General features: G+C 38.9%; 1 protein-coding gene across 2 annotated transcripts; it reads left to right on the forward strand.

Moving 5' to 3' along the window:
• The first annotated feature begins 1,703 nt into the window (after window positions 1-1,703).
• Window positions 1,704-23,510, forward strand: LOC306849208 (solute carrier family 35 member E2A-like). 2 transcript variants are annotated; one of them, XM_079384080.1, is made up of 9 exons: window positions 1,704-2,118; window positions 7,343-7,697; window positions 9,550-9,685; window positions 11,078-11,205; window positions 13,729-13,849; window positions 13,930-13,983; window positions 18,361-18,433; window positions 19,045-19,190; window positions 21,827-23,510. In XM_079384080.1, the coding sequence occupies exons 2-9, from the start codon at window positions 7,427-7,429 to the stop codon at window positions 22,050-22,052; spliced, it is 1,155 nt and encodes a 384-aa protein (XP_079240206.1). In that variant the 5' UTR covers window positions 1,704-2,118; window positions 7,343-7,426; the 3' UTR covers window positions 22,053-23,510. The 2 variants fall into 2 exon arrangements, with proteins under 2 accessions (XP_079240206.1, XP_079240207.1); XM_079384081.1 differs by lacking the exon at window positions 1,704-2,118 and adding an exon at window positions 5,407-6,099 and having other exon boundaries at window positions 21,827-23,103.
• Window positions 23,511-23,529: the final 19 nt, after the last annotated feature.

A 23,529-nucleotide genomic window follows, 5' to 3' on the forward strand; every position in this document is an offset into this window, starting at 1 on the left:
TTTAAACTTACAGGTCATTAAAGATAGGAAAGAAATTGCAGATAGATCAAGTTTTTAAAGCTTTTTTTGTTCTTAGACAACTGATGCAATGAAACTATGAAGGTAAATGGTGCAGAACATCTAGTGTCTGTGACAGCAGAATTAGTAGAGAATAGCCCCACATGTGTCAGTAAACCTGAAGCACAGACAAAAGTCACAAACTTCTCTCTCCCACAAACACAACACTATAGTTACAGCTTCTCAGATCCTTCATTGCAGAAACACAAATCCAGAAACTCTCACATGTTGTGCTCTTATTGCTGCAGTCAATCTGGATATAAACACATTCACACACCTGCATCAACAATGTGAAGCCACGGATGAATTCTGTGCATCCACAGATCAGTATCTGAATTCTTTCAATGAGATTTGCACACTTGTACAATGTTTTCATATATATTTATATATGTATTTATTTCCCTCAGATGCTTTTTCGAGCACAAACACAAGTACATAAGGACAACTGCTTGAATCTGCTGCTATGAGTCTTAATGCTGTTTTTCACCTGCAAATGACTAGTTTCTCCCTGAAGCACCACATATCCACAAACTTGAACATAAAAACATGAAGAACTATAAAAAATAACAGACACCGGATACAGTGTATCTCTTCTGATTGTCTGAAATCCTCTGATCTCTGAAGAGTGCTGTTGTCTACAGATGCACAAACACTTTTGCTCCATTTGTCACAGATATGTGGTGCTTCAGGGAGAAACTAGTCATTTGCAGGTGAAAAACAGCATTAAGACTCGTGTGTGAATGTGTTTATATCCAGATTGACTGCAGCAATAAGAGCACAACATGTGAGAGTTTCTGGATTTGTGTTTCTGCAATGAAGGATCTGAGAAGGTGTAACTATAGTGTTGTGTTTGTGGGAGAGAGAAGTTTGTGACTTTTGTCTGTGCTTCAGGTTTACTGACACATGTGGGGCTATTCTCTACTAATTCTGCTGTCACAGACACTCAGATGTTCTGCACCATTTACCTTCATATTCATATGAAAGAGGAACAGAGTCAAAGTACAATATGACAATAGCATAAAAATACACGAGTCTGTAAATCAATAGAAGAGAGAAAACAAACACTCCTTCATCAAAGATCAAGCTGAGATGTCCTAACAGCTTTATGATGGTTCTGTATTGAACTTAAGGATTCATAAACAATCTTTAAATTAATGGAAAATAGTCTACCATTTTGTTTTTGCTTTGTGTGTATGATATCTGAGAGATCTGGGGCAGGTTCAGGTTCACACCATAGCTGCAACACCTGCGTCATCAGAACAGGCTGCGCACTTCCGTTTCCGGTTAATACACGGGGTTTTTATTTTTATTAAAGCTCAGAAATCAAGAGTATTAAACAGAATAATACAACCATCAAAAATGATAACAATAATAACAAAGTATAAACAGATAAAGAACAGGAAGAAAGGGGCTGTTTAATACATCACAAACTGAAGAAATACAATTGAGACTTACATGTTATTAAAGAAAGCATTTTTCATGTGTGTGTGTGTGTGTGTGTGTGTGTGTGTGTGTGAGCGTGTGTGTGTGTTTGTCTGTGTGTGTGTGTGAGCGTGTGTGTGTGTGTGTGTGTGGGGGGGGGGGGGGGGGGGGGGTTTAAACTTCCGCAAATTGTCGTTTATGTAGTGATTTCCGGTCAAAGCTGCGCGCTACTTGCGCAGACTGATGGAAAGCGAAAGCGTTTCCGGTGTAGTGCCGAATTCTTACCCAGATTATTACCCCCCTAGTATTGTTAGGTTTAGGGTTAGGTGTGGGGGAGGGGTTATGATTAGGGGTGGGGTTAGGATTAGGCAATCAGGTCATTTCAACGAGGGGGGTAATAATTTGGCAGGGAGTCGAAAATAGGCACAACACCGGTCGCTCTCAGACTGCGCAGAGTTACGCATCTCGCGCTCAAACATCAGGAAAGAGAAGAGAAGGAGTTGTTTTTACACACAGCCGCGTGCTGAACACTGCTTGAGCTCAACTTTAGCCTCAGCCTCAGCGAAGCATCTGAAGAACACAGACGATGAAGTGTACTTCACTCTGGATTAACCTTAGATGTCTCGGATGAACACACTGGTTGAGTAACATTATGTTTTTATTAAACACTATCATGTGTTCAGATGTGCTGGTATTGTCAGGTGTCGATTTGGTCGTGTCTAATCTTAATTCTTAATCGACTGCTGTTACTAATTTATTGTGTTGGAGATGGATTATAACATGAACAGAGTAGGCTTTTAGGCCATTTGAATGATCAAAAGCCCAAATAAAAAAAGCATACAAAACCACCAGCACTGCGGCCATATTCCTGAATATATGAATCCATAAGTACTCAAGGATTTCGACACTTTTACCTGTTGTCATTTCATTAGCAAAATGTCAAACTAAGCCACTCGTATTTGAAAGAAACACAGAAAAGTGACTGAAAAATCACAGTGACATTTCGACATTTCAGGTACTATAATAAATTAATAATGTGTGCTTTTTGCTTTGTGTTTGGTGCATTATCTAATGTACACCCATTATATCTCACTAAATCCTACTGTGGGTCTTCAATCAGAGTGCATTTTTATTTTTATTTGTCACATACACAATTATACAGAGTATAACCAGCAGTGAAATGTAGGTCAGGTCCGCTCCAAGGACAGTGCAATTATATAGAATACAAATATTAAGAAGAAGAAAAGTAGAAAAAATAAAATAAAGATAAAAAATATAAATATAAATGTGCAGGTCAGTATGTTGTTGACTTAGATAATAATAAGAGGAATGTGCAAAAAGTTGTCCAGGGTATGTAAATAGCAACAATATGAGGTGGAAAAAAATCTGAAGCTTATTGATATGGTGATATTAACATGGAGTCAAGTGATGTTATGACACAGAGTTAGAGTTTAGGAGCCTGATGGCCTGGGGGAAGAAGCTCCTCCTAAGTCTCTCAGTTTTTGCCATCAGGCTACGGAAGCGCTTACCAGATGGAAGCAAAGTGAATAGACGGGTACCAGGGTGATTTGAGTCCTTGATGATTTTAACAGCTCTATTTTTGCAGCGTTTGAGGTAGATGTCCTGCAGAGAGGGGAGAGCAGACCCTGAGATGCGCTCAGCTAAGCACACAACTCTCTGTAGTGCTTTGCAGTCCTGATTGGAGCTGTTTCCATACCACACTGAGATGCACTGAGTCAATACACTTTCTATGGTCCCTGAATAGAAAGTTTTCAGGATTGCTGGTGAGACCCTGAATTTCCTCAGCTGTCGCAGATGGTACAGTCTTTGCCTGGCTTTCTTAACCTGTGTTTGGATGTGTGTAGTCCAAGTCAGGTTCTCGGAGATGTTTACGCCGAGGTACTTGAAGCTACTCACCCTCTCCACAGGGGTCCCACTGATCATAAGAGGAGTGTAGGTCCGCTGCTGTCTCTTCCTAAAGTCCATGATCAGCTCTTTAGTTTTGCTCACATTCAGGGAGAGACAGTTGTCCTGGCACCATGATGTGAGTCTCTCTACCTCATCCAAGTATGAGGTCTCATCATTGTTGGAAATGAGACCCAGAACCACAGTCTCATCAACGAATTTGACAATAGATGTGGAGCTGTGAGAGGACACGCAGTCATGCGTGTAGAGAGAGTAGAGCAGGGGACTCAGGACACAGCCCTGTGGGGCTCCTACGTTCAGGGTGATGGAGTTTGAGGTGAACTGGCCAACTTTCACCACTTGAGGTCTGCCGGTGAGGAAGTCTTGAATCCAGTCACAGAGTGAGGAGTTTAGGCTGAGGTCTGTGAGTTTAGATGCCAGCTTGATGGGGACTATAGTGTTGAAAGCTGAGCTATAGTCAATGAATAGCAGCCTTACATAATTCCCATTGTTGCTGTCCAAGTGTGTGAGGGAAGAGTGGAGGACGTGAGAGATGGCATCGTCAGTGGATCTGATGCATTACACAAAATGAATATATCTTTCTCAGTATGTGCTTGTTTTCCAATACAAGTATCTAAACATTCTTAAATCAGGATACATTTACAAAGATGCAAAGTAAAGACTGAGAAAAATGAAGTGCGTGCATAACACAAGTATCTGCCAATGAGGAATGAAAACGCTCCAGTTAGGGAGAAAGAGCACTAAGCAGATAACACCTGTGGAGGTAATAACACGCCCAGGAGGAGGCCATTCCTCTCGTGGAGTGTGCCGTCACACCTATAGGGCACTGTACGCCCGCTGAGGTATAGGCCAGGGCGACAGCCTCTACTATCCAATGGGATAGCCTTTGCTTTGTGACCGGCAGCCCCTTAGAGCGGCCCCCAAAGCACACAAAGAGCTGTTCGGACTGTCTAAATGATTTAGAACACTCAAAGTACACTCACATTGCCCGGACTGGGCATAGCAAGTTAGGTCCCAGCTCACCGTCTGATGCAGGGAGTGCTAGAAGGGAGATAAACTGGGCTCTGAACAGAGTTGTGAGCACCTTCGGTACATAGCTGCTGCGCGGTTGGAGAACGACCTTACTCAAGACAGGAAGCACTGATAGATAGGGCTTGCAAGTCACCCACTCGCTTGACCGATGCTAGGGCCAAAAGTAGAGTGGTTTTGAGCGTCATGACCCTTTAAGCCAGCTGTTTGAAGCGGCTCAAAGGGAGGGCCCTTGAGGGCCCAGAGGACTATAGATAAGTCCCAGGTCGGTACAGTCTTAGGGCGAGGAGGAGCACCAAGCGCTTATAAGGAATTTAACAACCAACTAATTTCTGCCAATAGTCCGGCCTGCCTTGGGAGAATGATTCGCCGCGATAGCTTCCACATAGACCTTAAGCATGGAAGTGGTGCACCCCTTGTCCAGCAACTCTTGTAGAAAAATAAGCACATGGGACACGTCACATGAAATCGGATCCTGGTTACGTGCTGAACACCAGTCGCTGAAGACTGACCACTTAAGGGCATAGAGACGGCGTGTGGACGGAGCTCTAGCCTCTAAAATGGTATTGGCGACTCCGGTTGGGAGTCGATCAACCTCCCATCGAGCGGCCAGACATGAAGGCTCCACAGTTCCAAAGCAGCTGGATCATCTCTGGGAACCAGACTTGGTTCCTCCAGAGGGGGGCCTGATAACCTGGTTATCATCCCGCTGCTTCGAAAAATAGGTTGGGCAGTGACAGTTGTCTTTGGAGGCGAAGAGGTCGACCTCTGCCTTGCCGAAGACTAACCAGATCAATTGAACCGTCTGAGGATGTAGCTTCCATTCCTTCGGAGCTACAATGTCCGTTCGGAGCTGAAATACCTGAGAATACGGCCATAGTATGCAAGGCTGAACCGGCCTGGTGCATAGGCTCTGTTGGTGAGCGCTGACGTCATCCTGCAGGGCTTTGAAGGATGCGTTGCCGTCTTCAGTCCACAGCTCGTCGGCAGAAGCAGATGGGAAGCCACCGCCTACTCGAGATTGGGGAGCATGCAATACCCTTTTTCCTCAGCGTCGTCAACGGTGGTGAGAGCTGCTGAAGTGGAAGGGCTTATACGCGCCAAATAAGGGGCTCGCCAGGTTTAAGTGAGCTCCTCGTAGACCTCTGGCATGAACGGAGCTGGTTGCTGTCGGCGGGAAGGCTGACACCGATCCTTGAGGAACCACTCGTCGAGGAGGCCGGGGGCAGGCTCTTCCAGGGCCGTCCACGCCAGGCCTAGTTCCTCCACAGCACGTGTGAGAACGCGGATCAGCTCCAAGTCCACGCTGGGCCCCGCAGACTGCGATGGAGGGGAGCTTCGGGCTCTTTGCTGGAACAAGCCCACTCGTCAGCGTCAGATGCCGTCAAGGACATATCTCCTCCTCAGACGCGCCGAAGGAAACCAGGCCACTCGCATTCCGTGTGAAGCACACCGGCGGCGTGAGGCGCTGTAGGGAGAGTGACGCCCAGACATGTGACGCACTCGTTGTACCCGTCTGCGTCACTCACGAAGTGACATTTGTAACAACGCATTTGGAATTTGCTCAGAAATTTGCTCTTTTCCTCGCCGGATGGCCGCAGGGGAAATCATCCACTGCAGAAGGCTGGATTCGATGCGGGAGTGGTGAAGAGCAGTGTAGAGCAGGTAAGCTTCCTAGCTTTCTTCTTCGGCTTCTTGTAGAGTCAGCGAAGAGATGGTCTCGTCGCTAAAGGAGAAGATTCTGATGAAATGGTGCTTTGGGCCCCCCCCTTTGGCGGGCTCAAGCGCCATTGGTTTGTGCAGTACACAAACGTTAACCAATCTGGCTTCAGTAACAGAGTAAACAGGAGTTTCCCCCATTAGCAGTCGTCAATGAAAAATGACGACGCAACGGGAGTTCCCTTTCGATAGGGAACTTGATATGTTCTTGCTTTAATCATAAACTTTAGCCTATTTTGATCAGCTTTATCATTAAACAAAACTCTTATAATATTGTTATTTTGCTTCTCAAATGAATCTATATTGATTTATCATTCTTTAGACAGAAATACTGAGGAGGAGCGTCTCTTCAGAATTATCAGAAGTAATCAGAAGTACAGTTAGGGCTATTTCCATATTCAGATGTGTGAATCAGAGCTATTCAAGCTTTAAGCTTTGCTTTGTGAAATTAATTTAAAAAGTCATGCAGATCTATTGGAAGTTGCATTTTCAAACTTGCATTGTCAGCAAAAACACTCATATTTGGAGAATATACACAACCAGTCAAAAGATTTTGAACCGTAAGATTTTTAATGCTTTTTAAAGAAGTCTCTTCTGCTCACCAAGCCTGCATTTATTTGATCCAAAGTACAGCAAATGCAGTAATATTGTGAAATATTTTTACTATTTGAAATAACTGCTTTCTATTTGAATATATTTTAAAATGTAATTGAATCCTGTGATTTTCAAAGCTGAATTTTTAGCATCATTACTTATAAAATTCTGATTTGCTGCTCAAAAAAACATTTATTATTATTATTATTATTATTATGTATAAAACAGCTGAGTAGAATTTTTCGGGTTTCTTTGATGAATGGAAAGTTCAGAAGAACAGCATTTATCTGAAATGGATTATAAATGTCTTTATCATCACTTTTGATCAATTTAAAGCATCCTTGCTAAATAAAAGTATTAATTTCTGTAATTTACCCCCCCCCCCCCCCCCCCCCAAACGAAAATTTCAAATTCAAAATTATACTGACTCCAAGCTTTTGAATGGTATAAAACTTGAAAAATCTTACGGTTCACAAACTTTTGACTGGTAGAGTATGTTTATTCCTTACATCGTTTTCTTTCCAAGGTCTTCGAAGCCTGCAGAAGGCTTTATCTGCGATGGCCGGGTGTCTCAGTCTGTGTTATATGTTTGCAGATGTCCGTGTGGAGCAGCTCTTCGTGCCTCGTGTTCCTCGCCGCTGGTTTCTGTAGTATGTGAAGTGTCCGTGCATTCTGCAGCATGAGCGGCTCTGGGAAACCCTGGCTCTGGCCCTCGCTGGGCAGCTTCCGGCCGCGGTCGGAGCGAGTGCTGCTGGCCCGCAGCGAGAGCACCCCCGGAGATCCGGTGCTCAAGATCACCATCACTGAGACCACAATGATCGAGGCCGACGCCGGCGTCTGGAGCTCAAGGGCTCTGACCCACCTGGCGCTCTGGTACTTCTTCAGCTTCTGCACGCTCTTCCTCAACAAGTACATACTGTCTCTGCTGGAGGGAGAGCCCAGCATGCTGGGTGAGTTAACAACATGGGTAGTGCAATAAACCACTGTCTTTGCAAACAAACACATGTACGTGCTTTCGGCTTCAGTTTTCTGGATGAGATGTGACACAATATCACGTGCAGAGGGTTCCTCGGGGCCGGGGCACAAACGTAAAAAAGGAGCATTTATATACGGAGTAATTACAATGTAACAATTGCTATGGTAAAATTAGCTGTCACACTTTATTTTAAGTTGTCCTTGTTACAGTGTAATTATACATTTAATGACATGTACTTACTAAATGTGTCCCTGCAGCACAAAAGCAGTCATGAGTAACACAGGTATATTTGTAGCAATAGACAACAATACATTGTATGGATCAAAATTATACATTTCTCTTTTATGACAAACATCATTAGGATATTCAGATCATGTTCCATGAAGATATTTTGTACATTTCCTACTGTAAATGTATCAAATATTTCAAACAACTTCAAAGGTGATTTTCTCAATATTTAGATTTTTTTTACACCCTCAAATTCCAGATTTTCAAATAGTTGTATCAAATATTGGCCTATCATAACAAACCATACATCAATGGAAAGATTATTTATTCAGCTTTTGCATTGATGAATAAATCTCAGTTTAAGTAAATAAATTTACCCTTATGACACATTATGGTCACAAATGGTTAGGGTTTGGTTTAGGGTTACTTGCATGTTATGCATATTGTTATTATAATAGTAAGTGCATGTCACAACTTAACACTTTATTTTAAGGTGTCTTTGTTACACATGTCACACATACACTATCAGTCAAAGTTTTTGATAAGGTTTTTATTTTTATTTTATTTTTTGTAATTCTCTTCTGCTCACCAAGCCTGCATTTATTTGATCCAAAATACAGCAAAAGCAGTAACATTTTGAAATGTTTATACTATTTAAAATAACTGTTTTCTATTTGAATATATTTTAAAATGCAAGTTATTCCTGTGATTTCAAAGCTGAATTTTTTGCATCATTGCTCCAATCACATGATCCTTCAGAAATCATTCTAATATTCTGATTTCTAAAATATATTCAAATAGAAAGCAGTTATTTTAAATATAAAAAAATATTTCACAGTATTACTGCTTTTGTTGCATTTTGGATCAAATAAATGCAGGCTTGGTGAACAGAAGAAGTGTACTTACTATTATAATAACAATTAATTATGCATAATTACATGCAACTAACCCTAAACCAAACTTTAATCCTAACTCTAACCATATAGTAAGTACATGTAGTTAATTAATATTCCTCAGTACATAAATATACGATTACACTGTAACACCTTTAAATAAAGTGTAACCTAAAATGCTATAAATGCATGCTTCTAAATATACAGTCCTTGGCGTGTTCTTGACTGCTTACGCTTCACACAATCAGCCTGTTGTTGGCACTTGGGCTTCATTTAACCTACAATAGTAGTTTCATAAAAGTTTCAGTTTTTTTATTTATTTGTTTTTGACGAACCTGAAAGTGCTAAAGTGGAAGTTGTCGCTTTAATTGTAAGTAGTGTTTCATGTATTCTAATTTATGTACTGCATATTGATATACCGTTTACCAGACAGTGGCCAGGTATTTTTCAGCCGATTTATGGATCAGACCGGGAAGAATGAAATTTGAGCTCGTTTAAGAAGAAGCGCACAATCTATAGCAATGATAAGTAAAAATAAACAGGTATTTTCTGAGTTTTGCTCCAAATCTGATAACTCAAGTATATCTTGGATAACCTGAGGCGTGGTATAGTTTCATCAAGTTGATTTTTTTTGGGTGAACTATTTCTTTAAATGTATGTTTTTGTTGGCGAGTGTTCTTTGCCTGATGTTCTTCTGTCTTTCAGGAGCCGTCCAGATGCTGTCCACCACTGTCATCGGCTGTGTGAAGATGTTTGTTCCTTGCCCGCTGTACAGTCACAAATCCCGCGCAGAATACCCCCCCAACTTCCTCATGATCATGCTGTTTGTGGGACTGATGAGGTGCGCTTGCACCCACAATCCTTCATTTCTTATTCATGTGTAATGCACACGGCTTCATTAATGCAGTTTACTGTCAGGATAAAAGGGTTCCTCTAAACTAAATGTGATGTTGCATGTGTGCTTTAATAACTGGAAAATGTTTAATTGTATTAGGGAGAATTTCATTTGTTTAGTCATTTAGCAGACGCTTTTATCCAAAGCGGACGGAAGCAATCAAAATCATCAAAAGAGCAATGATATAAGTGCTATGACAAGTCTCAGTTAGCCTAACGCAGTACACGTAGCAACGTTGTTTTTATTTTTATGTAATAGATAAAAGGAAAACAAAGAGATAGAATAGAGAAAGCTAGTATTAGAGTTTTTATATATATATATAAGCAGTTAGAAAACCAATAGAGTGCAAGTTTTAAAGGGTCTTGTTTTTTTTTTTATAAAGAAAACAAATAGATAAAATGGAATTAGAATAGAGAGTGCTAGAGTTAGAGGATCAAACTAATATATTTCAATATTTATATATAATAATATATCAATCAATATGTAATATAAAATATTTCACCTCAAAATCAACAGAAAGAGATTCATTTTATTTTGTATAAGCAAAACAAGGCTTGTCTTTAAGACATTAAGATTGTTTTTTGCATTGCAACATTATTTTAGTCCACCTCTTTTTTTTCCCACAGAAACAAAAAACAGAAGTCTTTGTCTCTTTTACTGTAATACAGTAATGAAAATCACGCTTCTAGGACTCAATAATTCATTTTTTATTAGCATGATCAACATATATGTGACCCTGGAGCACAAAACCAGTCATAAGACTCATTTTAAATTGAGATTTATACATCATCCTTAATCTTTCCATTGATGTCTGGTTTGTTATGATAGGACAATATTTGTCTGAGATACAACTATTAGAAAATCTGGAATCTGAGGGAGCAAAAAAATCTAAATATTGAGAAAATCTCCTTTAAAGTTGTTCAAATGAAGTTCTTAGCAATGCATATTACTAATCAGAAATGAAGTTTTGATATATTTACAGTAGGAAATTTACTAAATATCTTCATGGAACATGATCTTAATATCCTAATGATTTTTGTCATAAAAGAGAAATGTATAATTTTGATCCATACAATGTATTGTTGGCTATTGCTACAGATATACCTGTGCTACTCATGACTGCTTTTGTGCTGCAGGGTCACAGATAATGAATATGCTGCTTGTTTATGGAGTGAAATTTGACCCAGGCGTGGTTTTGTGAGTGACGCAATAGTAGTCAAACAGATTGTAAAACAACATCGGCCTGTGCTCTAGATCCACTGTGACTTGATAAATAAACTGTGGAACTTGTTTTACTGGTGCAGCAGCCTTACTTCTCTCCCTCTGTATGTGTGTCAGGTTCACCACGGTGGTGCTGGGACTGGTTAGTCTGAAGAACGTGGCCGTGTCGTTCGCTGAGACGGTCAAGAGCTCGGCGCCCATCTTCACCGTCATCATGTCCCGCCTCATACTGGGAGAATACACAGGTGCTCACTACAAGCACAAACACAGGTCTCCACATCAGCAGACACAGAGCTAATGACTCAATCACCACTGAGAGAGAGGCGCAATCATACACGACTAGTCAAAAACTCAAATATTCACATTTTTAAAAATGTCTTTAATGAATGGCTTCTGCTGACCTAGGCTTTTTTTAATCAAAACACAATAAAAATAGTAATATTATGAATGATATTAGTAGTATTTTAAACAGCTGTTTTCTATGTGAATATGTGTTAAACTGTAGTTTATTTCTGTGATCTGCAGCTGTATTTTCAGCATCATTACTCCAGTCTTCAGCGTCACATGATCTTCAGAAATCATTATAATATACTGATTTACTGCTCAGTTATTATTGTTTAATATTGGTGCTCGGTTGTTAGTAGTGGTTTTTATTATTATCAGTAGATTTTGCTGCTTCAAATTTTTTTGGAAAGCATATACATGAAGTTTAGTTTTAGCAAGTTCAAAAGAACAGCATTTATTTGAAACTGAAATGTCCTGCAACATTATAAATGTCTTTTCTGTCACTTTTGTATCACGGTTTCCACAAAAATATTGTGCAGCACAACTGTGTTCAACATTGATAATCAGAAATGTTTGTTGAGCAGTAAATCAGTATATTATTATGATTTCTGAAGATCATGTGACACTGAAGACTGGAGTAATGATGCTGAAAATACAGCTGCAGATCACAGAAATAAACTACAGTTTAACACATATTCACAGAGAAAACAGTTTAACTGCACTCAGGGAATGTCCAGTGTTGCCAACTTAGCAATTGTGTTGCTAAATTTAGCAACTTTTCAGACTACCCCTAGCAACCTTTTGAAGTTGTGAAACCTTCTTGGGGAAGTCGTGGCCTAATGGTTATAGAGTCGAACTCGTAATCCAAAAGTTGTGGGTTCGAGTCTCGGGCCGGCAGGGATTGTAGGTGGGGGGAGTGAATGTCCAGCGCTCTCTCCACCCTCAATACCACGACTGAGGTGTGTGTGTGTGTGTGTGTGTGTGTGTGTGTGTGTGTGTGTGTGTGTGTGTGTGTGTGTGTGTGTGTGTGTGTGTGTGTGTGTGTGTGTGTGTGTGTGTGTGTGTGTGTGTGTGTGTGTGTGTGTGTGTGTGTGTGTGTGTGTGTGTGTGTGTGTGTGTGTGTGTGTGTGTGTGTGTGTGTGTGTGTGTGTGTGTGTGTGTGTGTGTGTGTGTGTGTGTGTGTGTGTGTGTGTGTGTGTTAAATGCAGAGCACGAATTCCGAGTATGGGTCACCATACTTGGCTGAATTTCACTTCACTTTTCTTCCAAAAGCACCTAGCAACAAATTTATTTGGCAACGTTTGATAAGACAATAAAAAGGCAACATTTCAACAAAAGAAAACATTTTCCTTTCAAATGACACAAAAAGAGGAAACCAAAGATGCCTAGCGGTACACACATCACATGAACTGAGAATTTAATAATAATAATAATTGTTAATTTATGATACACTTTGTTAGTAGCTTACTTGCAATTGTTGATCAGTTAGTTCACTGTAAGAAAAATGGAAAAGAGACTAGTAATTTTCCAGGACATTATCCACCGTAACCCTGTAACCTGAAACACAATGCCTAAATTAAAATGCAGGTAAAAAAACAGAAAATGATTTGATATTCACATACTGTAGTAGATCGTGCCCTGTTTATACAGACCTTTCTTAGAGTGTAGCATGCTAACTATCTACTAATACACTGCTTAATGCGTAATAGCTGAGAATGTGAAGTATTACTAGTTTACTAGCTATTAATTTTTTTAAATTGTAATCATTCATAATTGTGTAAGTGTTCAATAATTCAGTGTATTTAAAAAACAGTTATTTATATTTTAATATTATGCATATTATTTTACAAACAAATTTAAATTAAATATTTTTGTTTTGCTGAGATTTGATGTGAGAATTTTGCGTCGTGATTACACAATGACATCATCGCGCAGTGACATCACGTCATTTAGCAACAAATCCACCTTCCTTTAGCAACATTTTCTGAAAATTAGTTGGCAACACAGGGCGTGTGTCCGAATCCACTTTTGCTAGTTTAATGACAGGAAGACGGTTGGCGCGCCCGGGCGCGTGGTCTGAACGGGTTGTCCCTATTCTCTTAATGAGAAATGGGTGTGTTTTGGGGCGTAACGTGCAATAAACCAATCAGAGTCTCATCTCCCATTCCCTTTAAGAGCGAGTTGCGCTGGCGCCGTGGCGGATTCGCTGTTTAGACGGCAGAATTTTAAGGCGCACAGAATGAGAACTGTGTTGGGCTGAAACTAGCAAAAACACTTGCGCTGCGCTTTGCGCTGGGTGTATGATAGGACCCAGTGTTTCTAGAGAGCAGACTATTATAGACACCTGTTAGGATCGTGTTCTTTTGACTTGAGTCAGTAAATCCTAGGGATCCGCCTAGCACTCTCTCAAAACACCTGATCAACAGCCCATAATGCACTGTGGTGTGTGTGTGTGTGTGTGTGTGTGTGTGTGTGTGCTGCAGGTTTCTGGGTCAATCTGTCTCTGGTTCCTGTGATGGCGGGTCTGGCTCTCTGCACTGCCACTGAGATCAGCTTCAACATGCTGGGCTTCTCCGCCGCTCTCTCCACCAACATCATGGACTGGTGCTGCTCTCACACACCTCCTCCGTCATACACACACTTCACCCTGAGCTCCAGTCTAACGCGCAGTGTTTGTGTCTTAGCTTGCAGAATGTGTTTTCCAAGAAGCTGCTGAGTGGAGACAAGTATAAGTTCAGGTGAGAGCCCTTGATCTGTGCACACATGCATCCAGACATAAGGATGTCCAACATGATGATACTCGCATTATTATTCATCTTTCACTTTTAAATGAATGGCTAAAAAGCTCTCAAATTTAAGTCTTAAATTGTCAAAGTAGTAGTGGCATTAAATATTGCATGCACTACATGCAAAAAATGAACATCTTCCTCTGTATTTTTGCGTTGTTTTCCAGTACAATTATCTAAACATCCTTAAATCAAGACACATTTACTTGAGATGCAACATATTAACTCTTGTTTTATGAGAAACTGAACAAAATTAAGCAGTAAAATTAAATCTATGCTTAATCTTTTATAAGAAAAGTGTTCTGTGTCCACTGGCTGATAAATAACAAGATAGAGCAAGGCATCTTATGTCATTTTGCTTCTCAAATAAATGATCTTTAGACATTTGCACGAGAAAACAAGACAAAATACCATTCGTTTTTTGATTTAATATTAAAAGATGGCTCCTTTTTCGTTTTTTTCTGAAAAATGAGAATTGAGCTTAAATTTTTGTTTTTTGTGCAGGGATAGAAAAATGAATAAACAGCTTGAATATTTGATTTCTACACGTGGGCGGGAATTAAACGCCCCTTTCTGCTGATTGGTCAGCCGAAAATCAAACCACGCCATCTTCCACAGTATCATGCAGCAGAATAATAGTCCTCCGCTTATTGCAACTACATTTAATCTTTTTTCATCAAGCAGACTAATGAATAGCTCGACACAACTCGGACCGCAGCAGAGATGGGCTTTCTTCTATTATTATTATTAATTAATATTGAATACTGATTGATGTTCACTTTTCCCGATCGAGGGGAAATAACTTAATACTCTGTCATTTATAGTCGTATGGTAAAATGCATATTTTTACTTGTGTAACGTTACATTCAAAATAACTACAAAATGTCTTGCCTTTGGAAAATAAAGAGAACAACAGAATGCACTGCTTTAGCGCGTCTCGGTCTCCTTGAGCATCTTTCCGGCGCATGCCACAAACATGAACCACAGCAAACAGGCCCTACTTGTCTTTTAAAAGGCTTCTTTCAGATTATTTGACGTTAAATGCATTATATAAGTCACTTTGGAATAAATCACAGTAGGCCTATGTATCATGATATAAAAGCGACTTTACAGTCTGGAAATAAGGCTATAGCAAATTATTTCGCAGACCCCCTGTCACTTTAAGAACCGCTGGTCTACACCGAAAGAAAGCCCTGTAGGGTCTGCACCGATCCGAGTTGTGTCGAGCTATTCATTAGTCTGTTTGATGAAAAAAGATGAAATGTAGTTGCAATAAATGCGTTAAAAATCCATCAAACTGCAGCAGAGGAGGACTATTATTCTGCTGCATGATACTGTGGAAGATGGCGTGGTTTGATCTTCGGCTCACCAATCAGCAGAAAGGGGCGTTTGATTCCTGCCCACGTGTAGAAATCAAATATTCAAGCTGTTTATTCATTTTTCTATCCCTGAGCTCAATTCTCATTTTTTGTTTTTTGGAAAAAAGGAGCCGTTTTCTAATTTTTCTACTTTCAATATTAAATCAAATAACGAATGAAAGACAGATTGAGGAGAAACAGCACTTTTCTTCAGTGTGATCAGAAGGTAGAGTAACCGTTATTTCCATATGCTAGTTGAGAATTAAAAAAGCAGTACAAATACTAAACACTTACATTTAGTTACATATTGACATACAGTCCATTCAGTTTATTCCTTAAACTTTCTGTTATTGGTCCTAAAAAAGGTTTTGAAAATGTCTTAAATGTATCTTTACCTGCAGAAACCCTGATCTAGTACTACTACTACTAATTAAAATCAAATATTTTCCATGTATACACAGTTTTTTTATTTTTTTATATTTAGTTTTTATTTCAAGTTAAAAATTGTTCAATTATAATTTTAAAGACATGAGAGCAACTATTTCCACCTGTTTTATTTAGTAACTTACAAACAGTATATACACATAATTATTTTTAATAAGTATTTATAATGATTATTTTCGGGTTAAATTGTTATTTTTAAGAAATAAAAATAAAGATTGCCAAAATATTTTCACATTTTTTTTTTTAGTAGTTTAGAATAGCTAAAGAACAATTGATCACATTTTAGCACCATTAAGTCATGCAGATCAATGAATGAATCGCTCCAGGCACAAACCTGCAGAGAGACCAGTGTTGGGTGTAACGCGTTACTAAGTAACGCGTTTCTGTAATTAAATTACTTATCCACTGAAAAAGTAAAGTAAGGGATTACTGTTCATTTTTAGGTAATTTAATTACAGTTACTTATAAAGTACTTGCGTTACATACAGTAAATAATTTCAACAGTTCTAAAAGCAATATTGAATTTGAAATCTAAATTTACCGTCTAAAGATATTGAATGCGGCGGCTTTAACCCTCCGCGTGCGGGTGCGTTCACTTTCAGATTTTCCTGATTCACAGAGAAACCTTAAATACTCAAATCAGGGCCGGCACCAAGAGGGGGCATTCGCGGGCAGAGTTACGGTGCCCCCCACTTTCCATCCTCTCCCCTTCTTGCTGAGCGTGATCGTTTCGAAAGCGAAAGTGAAACCGGTAAAACAGCGCACATAAGAAAGCGATTGCACGCTTTAGCGAGCGTCAGAAACTGCACGCAATCACAGATGGAGGTGCCCTGGCGCCGGCTCTGACTCAGATACATATAAGGCTAAAATCAATAGAATCTAAAAATCTTGAAGTGTCTACTTGACACTTGAACGAATTCAAATTAAAAACTAATGTTTCTGATTATGCAATCCGTATGAAACTAAAGCAAGGTACAGTCTTTCCCGTGTCTGAGCTCATTATATGCAGTCACCTGCGCGCATATGCCCTCACCTAGATACAAAAAAAAAGTAAAATATTAAGAAAAAAAAAAAAATCTAATATTCATCATTTTTGAAAGAAGACCTGCTATGAGAAATTTACCTCATAAGAACAGCGCGATCTGACATTATTCAGCAGAGAAGATCATTTCTGTAATTTATTCTTTCAGTTAACGTGTTATTTTGACATAAACCTGTACAGATTTTACTAGTTGGGTTTTTCCTGAACATCTTGCCAAACTGAAATGTATTGTTTAACTTTTAAGCCTTTTTGTTATTCAGATATTTTGCAGAGTATTTCTATTTGTTAACCAAAGGTGGTTACATTTTTTTCATAAAAATGTTTAAGTATTACAGTTGTTTTAAAGCTAAAAGGCTAAAATATTATATGTTTGACTCGAATTGAAAGAATATAGAGTTTAATTTCTATTAAGGTTTATAGGGATTTTAAGATGTAGCCTAATTAGCGATTTGAATAATTAAGTTACTTATTGAGTAACTAAGTTACTTTTCAGATAGAGTAATTAGTAAAGTAATTTAAATACAATATTGATGAAGTAATTAGTAACTGTAATTAATTACTTTTTGAAAGTAACTTACCCAACACTGAGAGAGACAGCAGCTGTGTGTTTGGTTTACTCCAGGGGCCGGTTGCACCACCTAAAGTACGATCAGATGCCGGCGTAGACTACGCTCGTCCACGCTGGCACATTCTCCCGCAGCGACGTGCTCACGCTGCAACAAGAGAAGCCACCGTACCATGATTTCACCGAGTAAACCTTTTCAAACAAGTCTGCGTTTTTATATCTGGTGTCTCCCTGCACGTTCCCATGACAGATTTCTTCAAATAAACATGAAAAAGAAAGGCGGCAGGTGAAGTAAAACATAATGAATGTAATACAGTGCTTCTCTCTAGTTATTTCTTCTAGCTGATTATCGGGTTTATGTACAATGAATGTCTTTACTGAGTGACATAAGGAAGATGTCGAATGGTACAGTTTCTTTTAATAATCCCAGATCATATGTAATATTTTACTGCATAATTACAGGCTGTACATAAATATTCTTTTATTAGTTCAATACTGTCGGCAGTGTGGTATAGTTCACGATTGATATCGCTTCTCCTGTCTGAAAAGACCATAAACATTACAGTTCACGCCTGCAGTAATAATTTACTAACAGACATGAATCCCAAAAACATATAATGTCATGACTTTACACCTACCTCTGACTAGGCGTAAGATTAGTCTCAGACGTAGCATTATGGCAAGATGGTTCAAGGGGTATAAATTCTCTACGTCCAGCCTAGTGTTACAGCCGGGTGTATGTCCAGCTGGTGCAACCGGCCCCAGGGCTGCTCTAACACACACCTGTAGTTTTCAGATGAGCCTGAGGGGTTTCATTAGTTTAATTAGGCTTGGAGCTGATCTCTGAAGCTAGTGTTTTGTTGTGTAAGAGTTACACCGCAGGCAGGACTCTCATGGCGTCTGTGTTTTTCCCGGTCTAGTCCTGCAGAGCTTCAGTTTTACACCAGCGCTGCTGCGGTCATCATGCTCGTCCCTGCCTGGATCTTCCTGATGGTCAGTCTGTGCACACTCTCATATTAAACAGCCACTACATCAGAAACAGTGCTGGGAGGGACGTTACTTTGGAAATGTGATCGGTTACTCTTTTTATAATATATAATAAGTAGTGTAACTATTTCAAATACTTGATTAAAGTAATGTAACTGATTACGTTTAATTACTGATCAACTGTTAATCATTTTGAAACATGTAAAGCAGGCAGGGTTAGCCTCAACACTGATTACTATTAGACTCACAATCCCTCATCACTTGAATTAATAATCATTTCATATTAAAGCACATCCACCTCAAAATCAGACTTTAGCATCTCTTTTTACTTTGAGATCGTTCTGAGGTTAAATACAGATTTAAGAGAGAGAGAGAGAGAGAAAATATTCAGATGTAACCCCCTTTGTAATCGTTAACATTTTTTCAAGTAACTGAAATTGAATTGCTTATTTTTTCTGAGTAACTGTAACTGATTACATTTATTTTTGTAACTAAATTACGTAACTCTGTTACATGCAACTGCTTTCTCCCCAACACTGATCATGACTATATAAAGAACAAGCACTAAGTGCATGAGAACAGGGCAGGTGTGTTATCTGATGCTGTGCCTGTCTCAGGACCTGCCACTGATGGGGAAGAGCGAGCGCTCCTTCAGACTCTCTCAGGACATCGTGCTGCTGCTGCTGTTCGACGGCGTGCTCTTCCACCTGCAGAGCGTCACGGCCTACGCTCTCATGGGCCGCATCTCCCCCGTCACCTTCAGGTGCCAACCTCACCCCGGTCACGTCTCTGCACCCAGACGCACAGCACATAGCACTGGCCAAAATCATCACAACACTAGTATTATCAGCAGCTGAAAATGGGTTTAAGTCAGTTATTTGTATCTTTTGCTGTAGTGTGTCAGTAGTAAATATCAGTTTACATTTCCAAACATTCATTTTGCCATTAATTGTAATAATCCAGTGAGATGTTTGAGATGTGATCTGATCATCATCAGTCTGTCTGGAGTGACATGAAGAAACAGAACAAACTGAGACTAAATCCAGAAGAAACTCTGCTCAAGAGCACCGAGGACAAAAGCTGCTTTAAACACAAAGGATGCTTTAAACACAGAGGATGCTCACAACAAATGTTGATTTAATTTAGCTAATAGAAGTTAATTGGTAAAGACAATCTATTTATGACATTATTTTTGACAACATGCTTTTCAGCATTTTTACACAAGTACCTAAAACTTTTAACAGTACTGTAGCTTTGCAGGAGGTTTCTTGAAGCAGAGACACAGTTCTTCTGGATTTAATCTCAGTTTGTTCTGTTTCTTCATGTCATTCCAGACAGACTGATGATGATCAGATCAGATCTCAAACATCTCACTGGATTATTACAATTAATGGCTAAATGAATGTTTGGAAATGTAAACTGATATTTCCTACAGACACACTACAGCAGAAGATAGAAATAACTGACTTAAAACCATTTTTAGCTGCTGAAATACTAGTGTTGTGATAACGGCCACCACTGTACATCATCTAGGCCTTTAAATATGACCTGGACATACTCTTTGTCAGGTTTTGTAATATGAACCCAAATATGAAATAACCAAATTTCAGATGAATATCAGTTTCTGTGGGTCTTACACAAATTAAGGTTTTAAAAGTTCTTAAATTGGAGCAGAAAGTCTCCGAAATTCATAATCATGGCATTAAATGTTAATTCATATCTACCTCTGTATTTTTGTCTTGTTTTCCAATACACATATCTAAACATCTCTAGATGTTTACATTATATTTACTGGAGATTCACAATGAAGAGATAAAGTCTTGTTTTCTGAGAAATTGAACACAAAGTGAGCTTATGCTTAAAACAAGAACAAGTATCTTATCAATGTGGAAATTTGATAACACATTAGATTAGGGAATGCTATTCATTATTAATTAGTTTTTATTAGCATGCATATTACTAGTATATTGGCGGTTAGTAATTCTAAAGCACATATTAATGCATGGCCATATTCTAGATCCCTTAACACTTCCTCATACCGAAACATAACTGCTACAACAACTGCCTTACTATCAACGAGCAGCAAATGAGGAGTTTGAGGGGAAACTTCATAGTGAAGATGTGTTCCCTGTTAACCAAGACCTGTTTCCCTTTGAATGAAGTTGATCTTTCAGATTTGTTCTTGTTTTGATCATAAACTCACTTTATTTTGATCAGTTCCTCATAAAACAAGCCTTCTGGTCTTGTTATTTTGCTTCTCAAGTGAATGTTTCTTGATTTAAGAATCTTTGGAAACAGACAACACCGAGAGAAAGCATTTCTCTTCTGCAGTGCGATCATCTATATACAATGAATAAACTCCATGAAATTAGTCCCAGAATTGATCCATTTTCTAACCGATATGACCAGATTGTTTATACCCGTGTGGAATTGGTCATTCCAGGATGACACACAAGTTTTTAATACTAGGGTAAGATCCTCCAGCCGAGTCCCTTTATCCATTAATTAGATTCTGCTGCTTTTAACTCGTTGAGATTTTATTTTTATTATTATTCCGTTAACTCTTTTGAAGAGATTTTTAAGAGTTAAGCCAAATACAGTTTGAGTTTTTAGCAAAAATAAATGATAAAAACATAATATAATTTAGACATAATATTTTTCTCCATGAAATTAGCCACAGAAGCTGGAATGGGGTTAAACGCAAACAAACAAATCTGCAGCGCGGTCAGAAGTTATTTCCATATTCTAGGGTTTGGGAGCAGATTCAAGCCATAAGCCATGTTTTGTAATCTGTGTCCCTGCAGCACAAAAGCAGTCATGAGTAACACAGGTATATTTGTAGCAATAGACAACAATACATTGTATGGATCAAAATTATACATTTCTCTTTTATGACAAAAATCATTAGGATATTAAGATCATGTTCCATGAAGATATTTAGTAAATTTCCTACCGTAAATATATCAAAACTTCATTTCTGATTAGTAATATGCATTGCTAAGAACTTCATTTGAACAACTTTAAAGGAGATTTCCTCAATATTTAGATTTTTTTGCTCCCTCAGATTCCAGATTTTCTAATAGTTGTATCTCAGACAAATATTGTCCTATCATAACAAACCATACATCAATGGAAAGATCATTTATTCAGATCAATTTAAGAAAATTGAAGAAATCAAATTAAGAAGATTGTAGAAATCTCAATTTAAGAAAATGGACTGGTTATGACTGGTTTTGTGCTCCAGGGTCACAAATGAGTTTAAAAGTAACTGAGATCAGTTGGAAGTGATGTAACAACTCATTTTCTGCTCCCTAGATGTTTCCATTGAGAGTATTGTGTTATAGTCCTGAGTGTTTCTGTGATTGTGGTGCTGTGCTGACGGTGTTTTGTTGTTGTCAGTGTGGCGAGCACGGTGAAGCACGCTCTGTCCATCTGGCTGAGCATCATCGTGTTCAGTAACTCCATCACGCTGGTGTCCGCCGTCGGGACCGTCATGGTGTTCCTGGGAGTCCTGCTCTACAACAAAGCCAAGCAGATGCAGAGAGACTCTCTGATGCAGCACGCTCTGGAGCAGTCAGCCGAGTCCCAGCAGAAACCCATCATCGGAGACGTCACCACCAAATAACAACGAGCCGGAGTCAGTCCTGCACTGATGCTGTCCTCAGACCTTTCACAATAACAGCCTTCTGCTGAGAGCTCGGTGGATCCACAGCGAATCATGCCTTATCTAACTGCGGTCTTTGGGACCCTAGAATTCTGCTTGGTGAAAACTGAAAGAGACTCTTTAAGCAAACAGTCATTGCAGTATTCTGTGGACTACATGTAGACATCAAAAATCCTGTTTGAGAGAGTGAGTGACTCTCGACAGCAAACATCCAGCTCGTATTTTAGCCCATAATAATAGTTAAAAGAAATTATAGTTTGCATTAAGAGATTGTTTTAAGAACCATTATTTTTTGCATTATTGATTCTTTGAGAATAATGTCATTGTTAATGCCAAAAACATCCTAAATTAGGCTTTGTGCAACATGACAATTATGGCATTTTATAAGTATATTTTGCAAGGGTGCCATTTCTGATGAAGCTCGTTTCTTAATTGAGCGGTCTCACATTCCACTGCTAATGTGAAAAAGAGAGCGGTCTTGATTTTGTGTATTTTCTGACTCGTGCAGTCTTCGTCCAGCCAGTGTTTTCTCTCACATGATGATGATTTACTGTAATCACGTGCATCGCTGCAGAAACTGACAGGATTCTTTTATAACTCTATTACTCATCGTCTCACTTACTTTGGATCTGGAATTTCCGGTTATGTCCAGATTATCAAATGACTTGAAGTTTCCCTGTGTTTTATTCTCTCTTTACTCAATATCTTCAAATGTTTCTCCATTTCTCTTTATAGTCTGTTTGAATTCTCTCTGAATGTTGTTTCAATGACAGACTCAAATGAAATGATGAATCTGCTGACAGAGCATTTTTTCAAGGTTCAACTGTGGTGGGTTGTGTATGTGATATATGAAATGATGTATGTTTGTACAATAACCACTAATGGGAATTGTCTGTATAATTGGGTCTTTATTTGTGCATTGGTAACATTTAGATTTATATGACTTTTGCATTTCTTTATTAAATGAATACAGTGCCAGATTTGTGCTCATATGTGTGCAGCTGTAAAACTCATTTGATTCAGATGTATATATTTTGAAAGGCACACATGATGTAGAGGACAGGTCTGACTCCCTCTCCTCATCCTTATATTCCTCATACACGTAGCTGGGGCTTTCACTTTATGCCCCACATGGCTTGATTTTTGATAAAAAAAAATTTAACTGCTGAAGGCTGTTAATCTGGTCAAAAATAACTCCATAAATGTATAAGTGTTTGTATGATTTGGCATGTTATGTTATACAGTCAATAATAATAATGACACAGTTTTGTTGTTTATGAAATATGACAGAAGAGCAGAAACGGACTCATCAGATCTGTCAAATAGCTTGGTGAAAGAATGCATATTGTTTTCTAATAACTCAACAGCGTCCCGAGTTCGAATCCCGCAGTAAGGCATAAAACACCAAAAATAAATCTTCAAAAAGGAAAATGTCAAT

Source organism: Barbus barbus (genome assembly GCF_936440315.1).
Source record: "Barbus barbus genome assembly, chromosome: 29".
NCBI classification, from domain to species: domain Eukaryota; kingdom Metazoa; phylum Chordata; class Actinopteri; order Cypriniformes; family Cyprinidae; genus Barbus; species Barbus barbus.